The sequence below is a fragment of the Myotis nattereri genome (assembly GCF_964212035.1).
Source record: "Myotis nattereri genome assembly, chromosome: 1".
Taxonomy (NCBI): Eukaryota; Metazoa; Chordata; class Mammalia; order Chiroptera; family Vespertilionidae; genus Myotis; species Myotis nattereri.
In genome coordinates, this window is record NC_138075.1 from 220,068,563 (window position 1) to 220,084,979 (window position 16,417).

General features: G+C 42.7%; 1 protein-coding gene across 3 annotated transcripts in view; it reads right to left on the reverse strand.

Moving 5' to 3' along the window:
• Positions 1-1,847: 1,847 nt before the first annotated feature.
• The window catches only part of SLIT2 (slit guidance ligand 2), a 358,036-nt gene continuing 343,466 nt past the window's right edge, over positions 1,848-16,417 (reverse strand). For all 3 annotated transcript variants that reach the window (XM_081083273.1, XM_081083272.1, XM_081083271.1), the window contains 4 exons: positions 9,731-9,885; positions 5,017-5,311; positions 4,615-4,826; positions 1,848-3,549 (listed from right to left, as the gene is read on the reverse strand). In XM_081083273.1, coding sequence (XP_080939399.1) covers positions 3,308-3,549; positions 4,615-4,826; positions 5,017-5,311; positions 9,731-9,885 — 904 coding nt within the window. In that variant the 3' untranslated portion in view covers positions 1,848-3,307. The remainder of the gene's footprint in view (positions 3,550-4,614; positions 4,827-5,016; positions 5,312-9,730; positions 9,886-16,417) is intronic.

Here is a 16,417-nt window from a genome sequence, read left to right on the forward strand (position 1 = left end):
GACACAGACATGATTAAGAATGAATAGCTTATGTAATTTACATAGATTTATATACTTTATATAAAGCTTCATATACTTTTTATAGTCTATATATTTTCACAAACATTCATTTTGAAATAATGGTCGCACTATGAGGCAGATGATACCATAAGGCTTAAAACCTTTAAGTCCTGAATCAATTTCAAATTCTTTCAACCATTTCTCCAGAAAGAATTGCTGCTAACTAAGCAAGCCTTCAAAAAAAAAAAAAAATGCTCAGAGCAATTTTAAAGCCAGGGTTAGTCTATTCTTGCTTAGAAATAATTTCAGGAAATCTGAAAGATTGAAATAGTTATTTAATAAACATATCTTAAATTGAACACATGTCAAATATCCATGGCATTTCCTGATGGGGCCTCACCAGTGTGAGAATTTAAAAGTAAACACATTAAAGATGTTTAATCATTCCATCTTTGCAAATTACAAATGTACATTATTCCGTGCAGTAGCTTTGATTCTGAAATGTGCAAAATGTTTTTTAATGGTTGCAGTCTGCTGGGAATTCTCTAGAATAGTTTGTTTCCTTCTTAAAGTAATCTTATGGTCAAGGCTTTCAAAGTGAGGAGCCTTTTATAACACGAACTATTGCCTTTAATTTGTCTCATTTGCTGGGAATTATTTGGCTGTTGAATTTTCTCAAAGAAGGGCTCATGTGGAGGAAGTAGTGCCATCATGGGGCAAACAATCCCCTAGGAAACTTGCTAACTCAGCCCAAATCTCAGGCAAGTGTAATTCTATTTTGTGCTTTTATAAGCAGGAAAGAGGAAAGAATACAGTTTGGAAACTATTAAGATGTCTCTTGTTTTTCCTTTAAAAAACAAAAACAAAACAAACGTCTCTAATCTAGATTACTTAAATCAACATGACCAAGAGAGAGAAAAACTGAGCTTTGGAAATGAGGCTCGAAGGGTTAAAAGAACCTTAGTGGAGGGTTGTAGTTACGGAGCTGCTGCCTGCCTCTCTTGCACATGGACACAGGATTTCAGCTTCTCTGTTCTGAGCTGTTAATGCCTGTGTAAAGTGGGGAGCATGACAACCCTGTACATAGGTTTGCAGTGAGAGTTGAATGAGGTATCTCAGAGAAAGCCCTTGGTATAGTGCCTGGCATATAAAAAACAGTAGCTATTAAGATAGCCTATACCTATGAACACAAATCTAAACCATATCATTATCCTATATGCTCTTTGCTTAATGAATGATACACAACTCTTGGGGGAAAAAAAAAGAGCAATTGATGGAAATTAAAAAAATGTTTTACTATCACTATGTATTTCTATCATTAAAATGTAGACATTTAAAACAAGAATGGATACATGTTTGAACAATTTGTGTCTGTGAGAGACTGTGTGTGATCATGATATTTTTACTGGAAAATCAAGAAAGCCTCTTAGGATGATGCTATTTCCCTGTTCTGGACGGGCCTTGCCATTACTAACTCCTCCTGAGAGTGCCCTGGAAGAAAGGGAGTCCTGGTTTCATTGTTTTCCATCTGGTTCCAATTGAGGAAAAAAGAATAAAATAAAAAATACCATTTGTGCTTTACTTAGGTTACACCTTATACTGTTTGGGGGAGAAATGAATGGAATAGGCACTTTTCCTGCTAGCATAGAATGTGTCCTTCTACTCCTCTCTTCCATGTGGTCATTCCCAAGTCCCCAGACTTGACACTATGCTAACTGCAAGCCAACTTCTGACAACAGAAAATACAGGTTCTCTTCTCTGTTCTTACTGAATCACTATGACTAAGGGATTCTTAGGGCCGGGACTCTAAACACTGTGCAATTTCTAAGAAATTCACCAAGCTGTTAATGCAGTAAATATCTGTTTAATTTACAAACATCAGTAGTGTCACTGATATTAGTCTGGAGAAAGACAGAGCACATCTGAATGATACATGTACATCTAATTGTCTTTGTGAAAAGAGCTTTTGGAAAGAAACATCTGCATCTTTACAGGGTACCCTGGGATTCTGAGGAGGGAAGAGCACAGTTCACTATAAATCACTCTCAATTCTACATTATAATTTAGCAGCAAACATGTTAACATGGGAACATTAGGGTCATAAAGGAGCTTTATTGTTTTTTTGGGGGAAAAAAAATCACAGTTCTTGTCATTACAGCCTTTTCTTTTGCCACTCCACTCCCCCAGAGGGCCAAAAGGATCAAGGACGTATTAATTTGTAACAGATCTACTTCCTAGTGTCAATTGCTACATGTCTTCTCTGTTTTGTGAGGACAGTTGCAGCGGCCCCTTTCTGTACAAGGACTGCCTCACTCATAGACTTTACAGGGCTCTGCAGGCGTCCTGAGTGAGGCCAGTAGGTCAGTGACACCAGTGGTCAGATGTCCAAGTAAACAACAGACCAACACATCTTTATCCCCGGATATCACCCCATGTTAGTACTATTGCCAAAAAGATCCTGATTTTTAAGTTTGAAAAAAATGTACAAAAATATCAGGACAATTATAAATTAATATATATTAAAGCATCAAGAAACAGCAAAAGGATGGCCTAACATGTTAAGCACAATGTACTTTGATACAATAAATATTTCTCATGAAAACGGAATACTGTATAGGGCTGTTTAGAACTCATAGAAACAAAAAAAATCATATTACTAATTTATTTATCAATAATCTATTGGTTCTTTATCATCTCCTTTGTCGTTTATATTACAAAAAAAAATTAATACTGGAAAATGGTCGATAAACACTTTTGTGTGCTTCTTGTGCTAGCATGCTGACCTGTATAAAAACACGATAACATGTTAGCACCCCCATCCTGTCTCCCACGAGTGGGACCCAGGTCTCCCGGGGCCTCTATATTTTGCACAAAATATTTCTCATCCAGGCGTCCTATCTGCGACTCCTGGGCTCCATCCCTCCGCCTCGCATCCGCACTCACACATGTGCTTGGTCCCCGTGGGCCGCAGTGACTCAGAGGCGGGCTCACGGGCCTGTGCTCGGGCCAAGTTCAAGCTCAGGCCCGCGGTTGGCTCCCTGGGTATGTGCTTGGTCCCCATCGCTATTCCAATGCCTCCGGGTGACCTCCCTTCCCACTTCTCCGGCGTCGGGGAAGCTGTGGTTCACGCATTTCTATTTTTTTTTCTTCCAAATGCAGAAAAAAAAAGGTCTTTATTCTCATAATAAAAATAAGTCTGTTCTGTATCTTACAATATATTTCAAATATTTCCACTAGGAAGCATTCGCGAGTCCAGCGTGGCCAAGCAGGAGACAGCATCTGCCAAGACAGCAGCCCCGGGAGGCGGTTAGGAGGCGCACCTGCTGCAGCCGCACTTGACCACCTTCTCGACCTCCTCCACGAAGGACGACCCGTCCGTGCATTCGAAGGAGTATTTCCGCCGCTTGCTCCGCAGGGGCCCGCAGCACTGGCCCCCCGCGCACCCGCCTCTGCACTCCAGCCGGGACACCTTCTTGGTTGTCTGGCAGGCGGCGTAGCCCTGCTGTTTCTGGTAATAATCTCTGATCCGCTCCCCTTGGCAGGAGACTTCTAGGGAAGAACACAGGGCACAAGCTGTGAGTCATGCAGAGGGAGTGCGCGTCCGCCCTGGAGCCAGCAGGGGGCGCCTCTCCTTCCTGTCCCTTCCTGCTATTGTCAGTTATAGGGCATATAGGGACTGGTGGCTTGGCCTGCTGTTCTTAGAAAAAAATGCTTCTTTGGGGCCTTTATTTTCAGTGAATATTATCAGTGTGAGCTGTAACTACTATGGCCACTGGACTGACAAGAAAATTGGGTCCCTAACCCCCCCCTTTTTTTTTTTATGGCAAAAATGTGCCTCTTCTGTTTTTACACTCCCAGCAGCTGGATCTGTTTACCGCAGGGAGACGTTTCCGAGAGTATGCGGTTTAATTTATTAGACCTGGGGTTTAACATCATTCAGTCTGTTACTTGATACAAGGAACATTCCACGGACTTCATAAATTACCCCGGTAAGAATGAGTTCAAAAAGAGCCATCTGCTCAGAGCTTCCGTGGGCACGTTCCCCTCGTCTGGTCCCTGTGATACACTCAGCAGCATCTGGGCCAGCTGGAGGCCAGGGCGAGCTGGTCCCACAGACACGAGGGAGGAGAGAGGCGGGCCAGCACCTCAGACCCGCCCCATCCCTCGCACCTGCATAATACGCTGGGATAAACCATTCTGATTCTAATGTCAGAGGTGGTTTTATCCTCAAGCTAGAGCCTCTTTATTAGCTCCCTCTTTGTGCCAGGAGACAAACTGGTAATATATTTGGGTGAGAACATCAGATAAAGGTAAGAAAGGAATCCAGTTAGGTGGGCTGCTACAGAAGGCAGAAGGGAGGGTTTTCACAGCAGATCAGCGTGGGAGCAAACAGCCGAGGTGGGTACAATCTTGACGCGGCAGGTTAGGACAGCTCCCGTCTGCTGCCTTCATGACACTGGGAAATCAATCATCAGCAGCAACTACAAGTCCTGGCCTTCCTGCTCTCACTCCCCCGTCTCTGGCTCACTCCCATTGTCTCCCTTTCTCTCTCTTTTCAAAGACAAGGCCCTCTTGCTTTTCTAAGACGCGGAGGTGCCCAGCTGGTTGCCTTACCTCGGTCACAGCTGTCCCCGGTATATCCGCTGCTGCACTCGCAGTAGGGCTGCCCCAGGCCTGACAGCCTGCATTTCCCGTGCTTACACCTGATGGCCTGGCAGGGGTTAAACAGGTCCTCCTCTTCGTCACACAGGACGCCCCCGTGGCCCTCCAGGCACTTACAACTATAGGAGAAGGCGTTGATGGGCAGGCAGGTGCCATGCACACATCTGCAGAGAGGAGGAAGGCAGGAATGACGATGCATGAGCAGAGAGGAGGAGGATGGAGGAAATACGAAGGAGAGAGTTTAAGGGGCTGACTCCCTCCCTCCCTCTCTCCCTTCCTCCTCCCCTCCCTTTCCTAGGGTTTGCTTTGAGGATTGCCATATGCATGCTTCACTAACAAGTAGCCCGAACTTACTTATTTCCAAGACAGGGGTCATTGGTCCTCTGGTCACAGAGAGGCCCGGTCCATCCTTCCTCACACTCGCAGGTGAAGCCGGACTGGCTGCTGGCCTGGCATGTGCCGTGGACACACACCTTCTTGTGGCACGGCTCACAGCCGGGCAGAATGCCGGTCTGCATGGGCACCTTGCGGAAGTCCTGCAGCTCGCTGTTGATGTAGAGGTTGCGGATGCAGCCGTGGAAACTGGTGCCATTCTGCCCGGGGGCCTGGCGCAGGGCGGCAGCCACATTGTTGTTTTTCCCGGGCATGCCTGGAGAGGGACAGCGAGTCAGAGGTCAGGCTCTTTGGGGACTCCTCAGCCACTGACCACCCAGATGCTCTTAGCTCTCCCGCAGGGTGGCAGTATGTGGGACATGCCTATCGGAGAGACTGATGGCATGAGCATCTGGTCCTGTGGTCTCAACCTGGAAGCACTAGGGAATCCCATGGGCTCTTTGAAGAAATACTGTTGCTTGGGACCTCAGCCCAGACCTCCTTGATCTGATTTTCAGGGCAGGGTGGGGAGGGAGAAGAGATGTGTGTTTCTTTTTTCTTTTTTAAAAAATATATTTTTATTTATTTCAGAGAGGAAGAGAGAGGGAGAAAGATAGAAACATCAACGATGAGAGAAAATCACTGATCAGCTGCCTCCTGCATGCCCCACACTGGGGATGGAGCCTGCAACCCGGGCATGTACCCTGACTGGGAATCGAACCATGACCTCCTGGTTCATAGGTTTACAACTCAACCACTGAGCCATACCAGCTGGGCGAGATGTGTGTTCTCTGCTTCTCTTTTTAAAGAAAATACTCTGGGCAATTTTAATGTACAACTAGAGAAAGGACCTAGTTCATTGATGGTCAATCTTCAATTTTTAATATTTGTTTCAAACCAAACCTGACATGAAGGCATACATATATAAAACCTAAAGGCTGAGCTACTGTTCCCAAAAGGCAGGATTGGGAAGGGGGTGGGGGTAGTACTCTCTCCCGTCTCCACATTCAACCCCTCTACCTGGACACACCCCCTGGAAGCCTGGAGTTCCACAAAGCAAGGTTAGTAATCTCTGACTAATCCTGCCTCTTAAAGACAACAGGCCCAAGGCCCAAGGGTCTATTCAATGTCACCCAGCAGGACTGAGTTAGAGTCAGGCCATGAGATGAACCTCTGCAATCTCTCATCACAGTTCAGTCCATCCGGATTCAGAGGGTGAGAGCTGGGGGTTCACAGTGACTGTGACCCTGGTCCTGCCAAATTCTAAGCTAGCAACTAATCCAGGTCACCGCTGGTAACATCCGGAGCACAGCCGTGGATGCCAGGGCCTCAGACACTCGCCATGCTTCCTGTCAGGACAGCACCTCATTCACATCATTGTTTTTCTTGCTAATTGAGAGGGAAACCATCCTATTCCAAGACATCAGAAATACAAAAGAAATTCCTCCAAACACAGAATTAGCAATCTCTGTATATATTCATTCCACTAGTGATAGTCATGGAGTAACCCACATTTGGCAACACTGAGGAATCTTTCCACGGCCTAAGCCAGACCCAGAAATAGCTCCTGGATGAGATCCCACAGGAGGCAACTGTCCAGGTCACGGTGGGAGAAGGGGAGGATGGTGGAGGCTTGCAGAGAAGCTGATTTCCTGCTGGCTGTTCATGTCCTCCTTGTGCCTGGACTCTGAACTTCTGGCTGGAGGGTTCAAGAGGGGAAAGCCCTGGCTCTCACTTTCTAGGGAGTTCAATGGTTATAATGACCAAGAACCTGAGTACTCCCTGGGCCCTGCCTCATGGCATCATCATCTTTCCCATTCAAAGGAGCCGGAGTCAGACAGGTCGAAGTCTCTATTGGTGGTTCTGGGTGCACTTGGGCTGGTCTAGGGCTTGGTTTTCTCATCTACAACATGAATGGATGGACTAAAACAGTTGTTTCCAAGCTGGTCATACATAAGAACCACCAGAAGCGCAAGCCCGGAAGGCGGGGCCCCAACCCCTTTCTCTCCCCTCCCTGGGATTCTGACTCAGCAGGAAGGTGCGTCATGCAGGGATTTAAATGTTAACCTGCAACTCAGGTGATTCTGATGCAGGTGCTTCCCCATCACACTTTGATGGGTACTAAACTATGCACTTGGCTTGAAGTTCCATGAGTTCAGGCTTTTAGTCGATGTCCATCTGGCCTTGGAGACTGGGCTGCAGTGTAGAGCCAGGTCAGAAGGATGAAGCCTGCCATTTCCCAGAGAGGACCATGACAGGAAATTCCTTGCTCTGGGGTAAGTTCTTTTAATTTACTTTTATCTGTCCATCACATGTATGTGGATTTTAATGTCCATTTGTGCATGTGTCAAGGTTAAATTACTGACTGGTGATGTCCCTCAGCAGGGACAATTAGGAAGTGTGTTCCTTTTATTCCCAAAGCTAACAATGGTAAAAAGTCCAGCTTTGATCAGGGTAAATTGTAAATGCTGATCCATCACACATGTATTTACTTTCAATAGGACATGATACAATGAAGAAGTATTCTGAGTCAACCGTTCGCATACCTGCCACAGTTCTGATTAGGGAACTAGGTCCTAAATGATAAGCAGAAGTAGATCCCTGTGTTGTTTTAGCCTTTCTTCCATGCCATGGGCTATAGCTGGAGGTCAATCAATTTATCAGTCAACCGATAACTTAGTAGACGGTTTTAGCCTTAATAAACTCTACATGTTTTAAAATGACAACAAAAGGGATCAAGTGCCAAAGCTGACGTCCTCTGTGGCATTAGGAGATTGTGACACACGGAGGGGTCTTTACGTGCAGGTCTTGACTATTGTTTTTTGATCCCATCAAACAATGCTACATGTTCTGATTGATTATTATACAGAAAAGCGTAAAGATTACACTGTTTTGTATTGAGCAAGGTCTATATCATGGGTAACTGATGACCCAAGGGAAGGTAAAGCTGCCTCCCCCTTTTGATAGACAGTGTTCCTGCACAGGGCCCAAGGCATGGTGTCACCTTTGAGTGTGTCCCTATTTTCAAACCGGGAGAGAGAGGACAGCTTGTTTACCCTGGCTCTCCTTGGCTAACCTGGTCCTCCTGGCTTGGCCATGGAGCATTCAAGGCTGTGGTTTTACCATCGCCTTGTGTTTCTTTCATCTGAATTACCCTTGCACTCCCCAAAGTCTCTGAGGAATAAGACTGTCAAAGAAGCATTGTGTTGGGCACATAGCATGTGCTTAGTAAATATGATTTCTCTCCCATCTCAGGTACCTCTGTGACTTGCCTTGTCCATCCCAAGGCAACAGCTGTTAACTGTAGTCCAGGCCAAAGGGAAGGCTCTGTCTTTTAATGAACCTCATAGTTGTGATTCCTATGAAGCAACTACATCAGTCAACTTGCTGCGCAGACTTAACAGGTGAGACATTTGATTATTTGAAAATGTGCCTGCCTTCCCCACGCCTGTGGGCACAGAAGAGATTCTTTCTCAACTCCAGATCTCTGACAAATGTAATAACTTAGTTTTCAGAACATGGGAGATGCTCAATAAATATTTACAGAATGGAACCAAAGACTTTTAACTTTCTATCTAAGTGCTAAGATTTTCTATTGCAGAAATTATTAAAAACAAAAGTGTTCTGGACGTTCAGCACAATTCCAAACAAAGCTTTCCAGGAAGGGTTTGAGGGGTTGAGGACATTGTGCACCAGCCAACGGTACTACTATTTTGAAGGGAATGAGGCGAACTTCGTGAAATTACCTGTCATGGTGGAGAAATCAGTTACATTGACCTGTTGAAAAGCTTAGCTTACTTATCTGTAAAGTAATTTTATCAGTCAAGCCACCTCACTCAACCCAATGTGACTCCATTCAGTTCAACATCACACGCTCCTTTGCCTGAAATTTGAAATTCTATGTCTTCAATTTATATTGGCTCCTCCAGATAGAGGCAAGAGTGGAAGCACTCTCTTTTGTGGATCCTCTCCTCTGGGCTCCTTCAGAATTTTGCTGATACTTCCTTCCTCACCTATTTACTCATCTGACTTCTTCTTGCTTAAAATAAAGTCCAGAGTCTTTGTCACTCAAAGCCCAAATCATCTGCCTTCCCAACCCTCTCTCTTGTTCACCCACATTAAGGTTAACAGCTAAACAAAAATACTTTTCATTATCCCAATGCAATTTGTACATTTAACTCATTCATTTATTTGTTCATTCATTCATTCATTCAATTTCATTAGTAATTACCCTGTCATCTGATGAGTTAGCCACTGGTGGCCCAGACATTCCAGCATGGTAAAATGTTCACCTCCTCAAGGGAGCTGGGGTGAGGTCATGCACTCCACACTGTGCATCAAACCTGTTTTGTCATTTTTTTCATTGTCTGATTTGTCCTCTCACCACTTCCTTTTTCCATAGACCAGATTAAGTAATAAGATGAATTTCTATAATGTGTAAATCACCTAGCATGTGATAGACACAGAGAAATACCAATGTTCTTCTCCACCCAATGACCCATTTAGTTAAAACCAGAGCTGGGATTACAAATGGTTCCTTAACAGCTTATTTGGGCTCTTTCTTTTCTATCCTTGCTGTCTTTCAGGGACGGAGCAGTACTGATCAATGACCAGGGGACCAGGCGCCAACAACTTCAGAATCAGGCTTTGATGACAATCACACATCAGAACCCACTGGATTTGGAAGAGTGCTTACCTCCTACATAGAGTGGGGAGTCAAAATTCAGAGTGGACTGCTTTGACAAGTTGGTGATGATTTTGGGGCTCCCTCCATCCACGGAGAGGGAGAGACTCTGGTCCAGGGCAAGTAGCTCCACAATGTGAAAGTTTCCATCATTGATCGTCTCCACGCTACACACAAACAAACAAGAACAAAACTTAGATGGTGCCTCCATGTTCTTCATATTAAAGAAAAGAAGTTACAATACAAATCCAATAAGCACTTCGTGGGAGAACATACTCCTATCTAACATGAATAAAGATAAAAAACATTGGTTGATTTAAAAATAAAATATATGTTCAAGGTGATAAAATTTCTATTCCTAGCCAAGATAGAAGCTTGTTCTTCCATTGGGAGAAGTGGAAATGAGTACATTTTATCATTATCCCATCATTTTCTCCTAATATATAGAAATTAAAAAGACACTTGATGTATTTGCTTTAAAATGCCACAAACGTTCCATTTACAAGACAAGGAACCTACACCTGCGTCAGATACCTCCTACATACGCTAATGTTAGGAGATAATTGCCTCTGCTCTCTTCAATCTGCACATAAGACATTAGAATCAAACATACACATGAATACAGGAAGAACCAAGGTGGTAGGATCACTGTACTTTAAAAAGTGTTTATATTGATCGTTAGAGAGAGGGGAAGTGAGAGGGATAGAGAGAGAGAAACATCAATGATGAGAATCATTGATCAGCAGCCTCCTGCACGCCCCCTACTGGGGATTAAGCCCACAACCTGGGCATGTGCCCTGACTAGGAATTGAACCAGTGACCTCTTGGTTCACAGATCAATATTCAACCACTGAGCCACATTGACTGGGCTGCACTTTTTAAAATGTGTTAATTGATGATATACTCTTACTTTCTTTGCAGTTTTCAGAAGGCCACCCATCAAATGATACTCCTGGAAGAAATCTACGTTTAGTGAAGAGGAGGGAATGCAGATTAAACAGAAAGCGTGACATAGTCGTATCTAGAAGTCCAGTGCTGACAGTGGTTCTTCAGTTTCTCTTCTATAACTTTGTAGGGCTGGGTCCAGCAATTATTCCAACAAGTTTGAGGGGGCTTACGAAAAGTCCCAAAATGGTTAAAAACTGAGGTCAATGAACCGTGAGGATTGGGGATAGGATGAACTTGGGTGCGATCAGTACGTAGGTGCTGTGTGGCTGTGAAGTGGGGCTGTACATCTCACAGGAGTCCTGCAGTCAGCAAAGATGAGAACAGGACCCACGAAGAAAACAGGATCAAGGCACAGTGCATGTTGGGAAGATACTCACCTTTCAGTATAGATGCAAAAGAGGGCATAATGCGAATTGGGCCCAAAAGTAAATAGCGAATATTACAGAACTAATATAATAGTGTTTTGACTGCAAAGACTTTTTTTAAAAGGCTCAAAAATGGAAATATCAGAGCATATGTTAGAGAGATTGTGAATACCGAATATTCTCTACACAAGGTGTTTCCTTAAATTCCCAGGAGCTGATATTTAGATTTGCTAACAGGTCAAGCCTGGGAAATAACAGAAGAATGTATTGACATTTCTGCTCAATGCTTCTCACCACAGAAGTCTAATCTTTTCCTTTTTTTTTTCCTGCATAAAATAGATTTTGTGATTTGACAACAATATAAAGCATTTTGCAGAACTGTGAAAACACCTGAAGTTCTCTATTTTAAGTGGTTAAAGGAGCCCCTGTGTACAGGGATCTTTGATAACCTGTCTCAAATGTCATCTTTCAAAAATGTTAGATATAAAAATCAATATTTTTGCCTTCTACACATTTATTATCCCACTAAAATCAACATTTAAAAATGCTATACAAGGACATTGTTTTCTAAATAAATTTGCATTGAAACTCTTAGTGGTCTTAAATATGACGGTTTTCTAAGGGGATATGCTGAGTAGAAATATCAACTAGTGTTTAAGCATACAGATTTTGATGTCAGGTAAACCTGGATTTAAATCCAGGTCTTGAATTTATTAAATTTTTGACTTTAGATAAGTTACTTAATTGCCAATAAATTTCAGTTTTCTCTTCAGTAAAAGTTAGTAAATATTTATCCCTCTTATAATTAATGGGAGGTCTATAGAGAATGATTTTTTTTTAATGCAGAGCAAAGCATCCAGCATATGGAAAGAACAAAGTTAAATGTTAGATATTAGTATCGTCTAGACCAGGGGTCCTCAAACTTTTTAAACAGGGGGCTAGTTCATTGGAGGGCCAGACTATAGTTTTTTTTAAAAAAAATATGAACAAATTCCTATGCACACTGCACATATCTTATTTTGAAGTAAAAAAACAAAATGGGAACAAATACACTATTTGTATTTGCATGTGGCCTGCGGGCCGTAGTTTGAGGACCCCTGGTCTAGACTAATAAAAGGGTAATATGCTAGTTAGACCAGGTCAGCTGGCCATCTTCCAGATGTCCAACTTTCTTCTGGACAAAGCCATGGTGGTGGGGGCCGAGGCAGAGGCAGTTAGGGGTGAGATCAGGCTGGCAGGGCAGAGCAGTTAGGGGCGAGATCAAGCTCACAGGGGGTTAGAGGCGATCAGGCCGGCAGGAGAGGGCAGTTGGGGGTGACCAGGCCAGCAGGGGAGGGCATTTGGGGGTGAGATCAGGCTGGCAAAGGAGGGCTGTTGGGGGTGACCAGGCCAACAGGGGAGGGCTATTGGGGTGACCAGGCCAGCAGGGGAGGGCAGTTGGGGGTGACCAGGCCAGTAGGACAGGGCAGTTGGGGGCAACCTGGCCAGCAGGGGAGGGCAGTTGGGGGCAATCAGGACAGCAGGGTAGCAGTTAGGGGGCGATCAGGCTGGCAGGCAGGAGTGGTTAGGGGCAATCAGGCAGGCAGGCAGGTGAGCGGTTAGGAGCCAGTGGTCCCAGATTGTAAGAGGGATGTCTGACTGCCTAAGGGATCTGACCTAAAGCGGCAGTTGGACATCCCCTGAGGGGTCCCAGATTGGAGAAGGTGCAGGCCAGGTTGAGGGACACCCCGCCCCCCCCACCGCCCTTGCACAAATTTCATGCACTGGGCCTCTAGTATCAGTATATAAATAATACCATGCTATGTCAGAGTTTTCTTCAGAAAGAAACTAGTTCAGTTTCATTTTTAATAATAATTTTAAGATTAAAAGACTGGCAAAAACACAGTAGCTTGTTTGGGGGCATATCTTGTTCAAGTTACTAAAAGTTTTAAGTAAAACATTAAAATAAAGATATACATAGAGAAAGTAGTGGTCAATCACTTTTTCCTTTGTGATCATGTGCAACTCTCAAAATGGTTTTCTATCAATGTTCTATGAACACTGACCTTAATTATTGTAAAAATAAGCCCTATGTACTGGGGAATGGGTTCTGGGTCACATGGGTTTTAGACAATCAATCCAGGCTTGTCATCGTCAATGGTGGTGTTTGCTACAATGCAACTGAGTATGCAATCTTAAAGCAGGAGCCATGTATTCCTTATTTATTTACTCTTTAATGTATCCAGTACAGTGTCTGGTATATAGTAGATGCTCAATAAATATTTGTTACGTAAGTAAAATGTGAGGGAGTTGTATTAGGCACAACATATATAATTTTTTAGTAATACTAATGCGATTATAGTTACACATAGTCTAGAGACTTCAAGCAATCTTCAGGAAGGACATCTAAACAATGCACTTTATTTAAAATATCTGATTTTTCAGGGGCTATATCCTGAAGGACAATGCCGGGAGATAAACCTTGTTCAGCTTGTCCTAGGTCTCATTAGATTTGTGACACTGGGTTGGTGACACAGGTAGTTTTCCTCTGCTTTATCTTCCTCATCAGGGAAATGTGATTAATAAGACCAAAGGAATATATAGCACATACTATGAGCCAGGTTCTGCCCTAAGAACTTTACATGTATTGACTCATTTGATACTCATAACAACTCTAAGGCTTGGGCACCTAGGGTATTCAAGGTGGCACAGCCCGTGGCCAAACGAATTTGAAGCCAGGTTGCCGGGTTATAGAGTGTGTGCTTCTAATTATTATGCGTCACTTTTACAAAGAAAAGCCAACACACCTAGAGTACCTAGTACTATAATCAGCGTGTATAGATGATTTCTTTCCCAAATAGCCCAGGAATAAAGTTCTATGGAAAACGACCTCATATGATGGTTGCACAATTTGTACATTTACTAAAAATCAAGAATTGTAAAAAAAATATGCCATAATCTTATCATGAGAGTCTGAAGGCTATGAGAAGGCATCTGAAGTGTATAGACATGAAACCTGGATTTGGATTCAATTTTTCCAATTATAAAATTCAGACTGACTATGTTTCTCTCCTCCCGAAAGCTTTGTGTCAAAGCTGATCATTCTAGAACTTGGCAAAAATTATCACTGAGCTGAATTCCATTTCTTTTCCGATGAAGGCCACACTCTGGCCTTTTAACAGATGTGCGTTGTGAATTTAATATTTTTATGTTAATATATGTTTATTGTTGATAGTATTATAGATATCCCCCCCTCTTTCTTCCTTCCCTCCCTCCTCCCAGCCCCTAACAGCCCCAGATCTTCACTACCCTATTGCCCGTGTCCATGGGCTATGCCTATTAGTATATAAGTTCGTTGGTTTATCTCTTCTTGTCCCCACAACCGCACATTGAGGTATGTCAGTCTGTTCTATGCCTCCATTCTTTGGGTCTTATTTTGTTGGTCAATTCATTTTGCTCAGCGATCCCACTTCTGGGAATACTAGTATATCCTAATATTTTTAAATTCTTTGTTTTCTAAGGTGGCATTGTGGGGATGGGGGTCTGGGGGGGATATGTGAGAGCTAAGAGTATTCTAAACTGGTGTTTCACGCTGTCCTGTAAAGCATACCATAAACTGGGGAAGGACCAGGAATGCCCTTTTAAAATAAGGCAGTGTCCGACACTGCAGTTGTTACACAATAAAACAGCCATCATCGATTTTACCATCTATCACAGTCATCGTCTACCTACCCACTTGCAATGCACAGGTCCCTCTGCGTTCTGACAAGTATTGATAAAATCTCTCACTGCCCCCTCAGGAACTATATATCTGATGACTCACAGAAGTCACAAGTGAACCACTTAACATCGAGCCTTTCCACTGGGAACATAAATTGCATTTATTACCATTATTATGTAATTCCGTTTTGCTATACTCATCTGTTACCTGACGTTTTCTATTTTTGAATTCCTAAATGGATGTATGAAAACAAAGCAGTTACTCAACTGTGTCTTGTGGTCTGCTACAGAAAAAGAGTTTAAGAACTTGGGGCTTAAGAGAAGAGAGGTTCTAACCTGTCTCAGATTTTTCTAATTTATGTAGTACATAATTTATGTAGTGACTTTCATATTTCTATCTCCACCATAAATCTTGAGTTATTTCAGTAACTGAATAAAGATAAATAGTTCATTGGCTTATGCAAGGTCCAGCTTTTTGCTTTAAAAATTTAAAGTATCTGTTGGCACATTCTGTGCAATTAAATAGGGATAAAAAAACAGACAAATTCAACTGGTCACCTCATTTTGATATCTCTTGGCTGAAGATACTTCAACTGTATGGTGGGAGGGTAATAAAAATTTCCCTGCCTATCTGTTTAAATCAAAAGGAATGTCCGGGCCAAAGGGGATCAAAGGTATTTATGTATATGCATAAGAGTTTTCACAGGGACATTTTATAAAATAATGAGTTTATCAAGTAAAGCTATATTTTACCCAGTACTTCAGAGGCAAATTATCTAATTAAAATGCACTAAAATAGAAAGTGAATTCTGCCTTCAGTCAGAGCCCCATGTAAGACAATAACATTTGCACTTGGGTATTTATTCTTTAGCATCTGGATACTGAGCATGAAGAGCATCCATAAACCACAATCATTATGCACCTACTATGTGCCTATCACTACACTAGGAGCTTTGCACTCATTACTTACAATTCTCCCAATCACACATGAAAAACAGATCTAATTCCAATTGCTCAGATGAGAAAATGTAAGTACACAGAGGTGCAGTAACCTGTTCAAAGTTATAAAGTTGGTAAAAAGTGGTGTCTTCCCCTGTGTTACATCGAGAAGGGCTGAGTTTTATCTTGGAAATGAGAAGACCATATTGATTCTGTTTCTCCAATGAGAACCAATTTATTATTATTATTATTATTATTATTATTATTATTATATTATTATTACATTTTTTTAAGCCAAGCCATTAAGTAGCCTAACTCAGAGGCTGTGCACTGAACCAAGCCTAAGAGCAGGAGGGGAAATTCCCCTAAAGGTGTATGCGTTCCTTAACTACTGAAGCCAATGAATGCATGGTACAATCCTGTGCTTCTGTGAGCTATTTATTTGATTTCCTAGATTTTAAAAAGTTGACCATGTTTTCAAAGACGCTGTCTGGTTTGGGAAATGACATTAATTTGAATCTAAAAAACAAGGCATGCCACATGTGTCTGGGACAGGCACATAACACAGTCGCTAAGCCTGGGCAAGTCTCTTAACCTCTCTAATTAATCAGTTTCTTCATCTGAAAAACAGGAGATAATAGTAGTAACTAGTCTATGGGGTTGTTGTAAGGGTTAGCTGAGTTAATATAAAGTACTTAATGCCTGGCAGTAAGTCTCACTAAAGTGTTGTTATTATCCTATATAATAA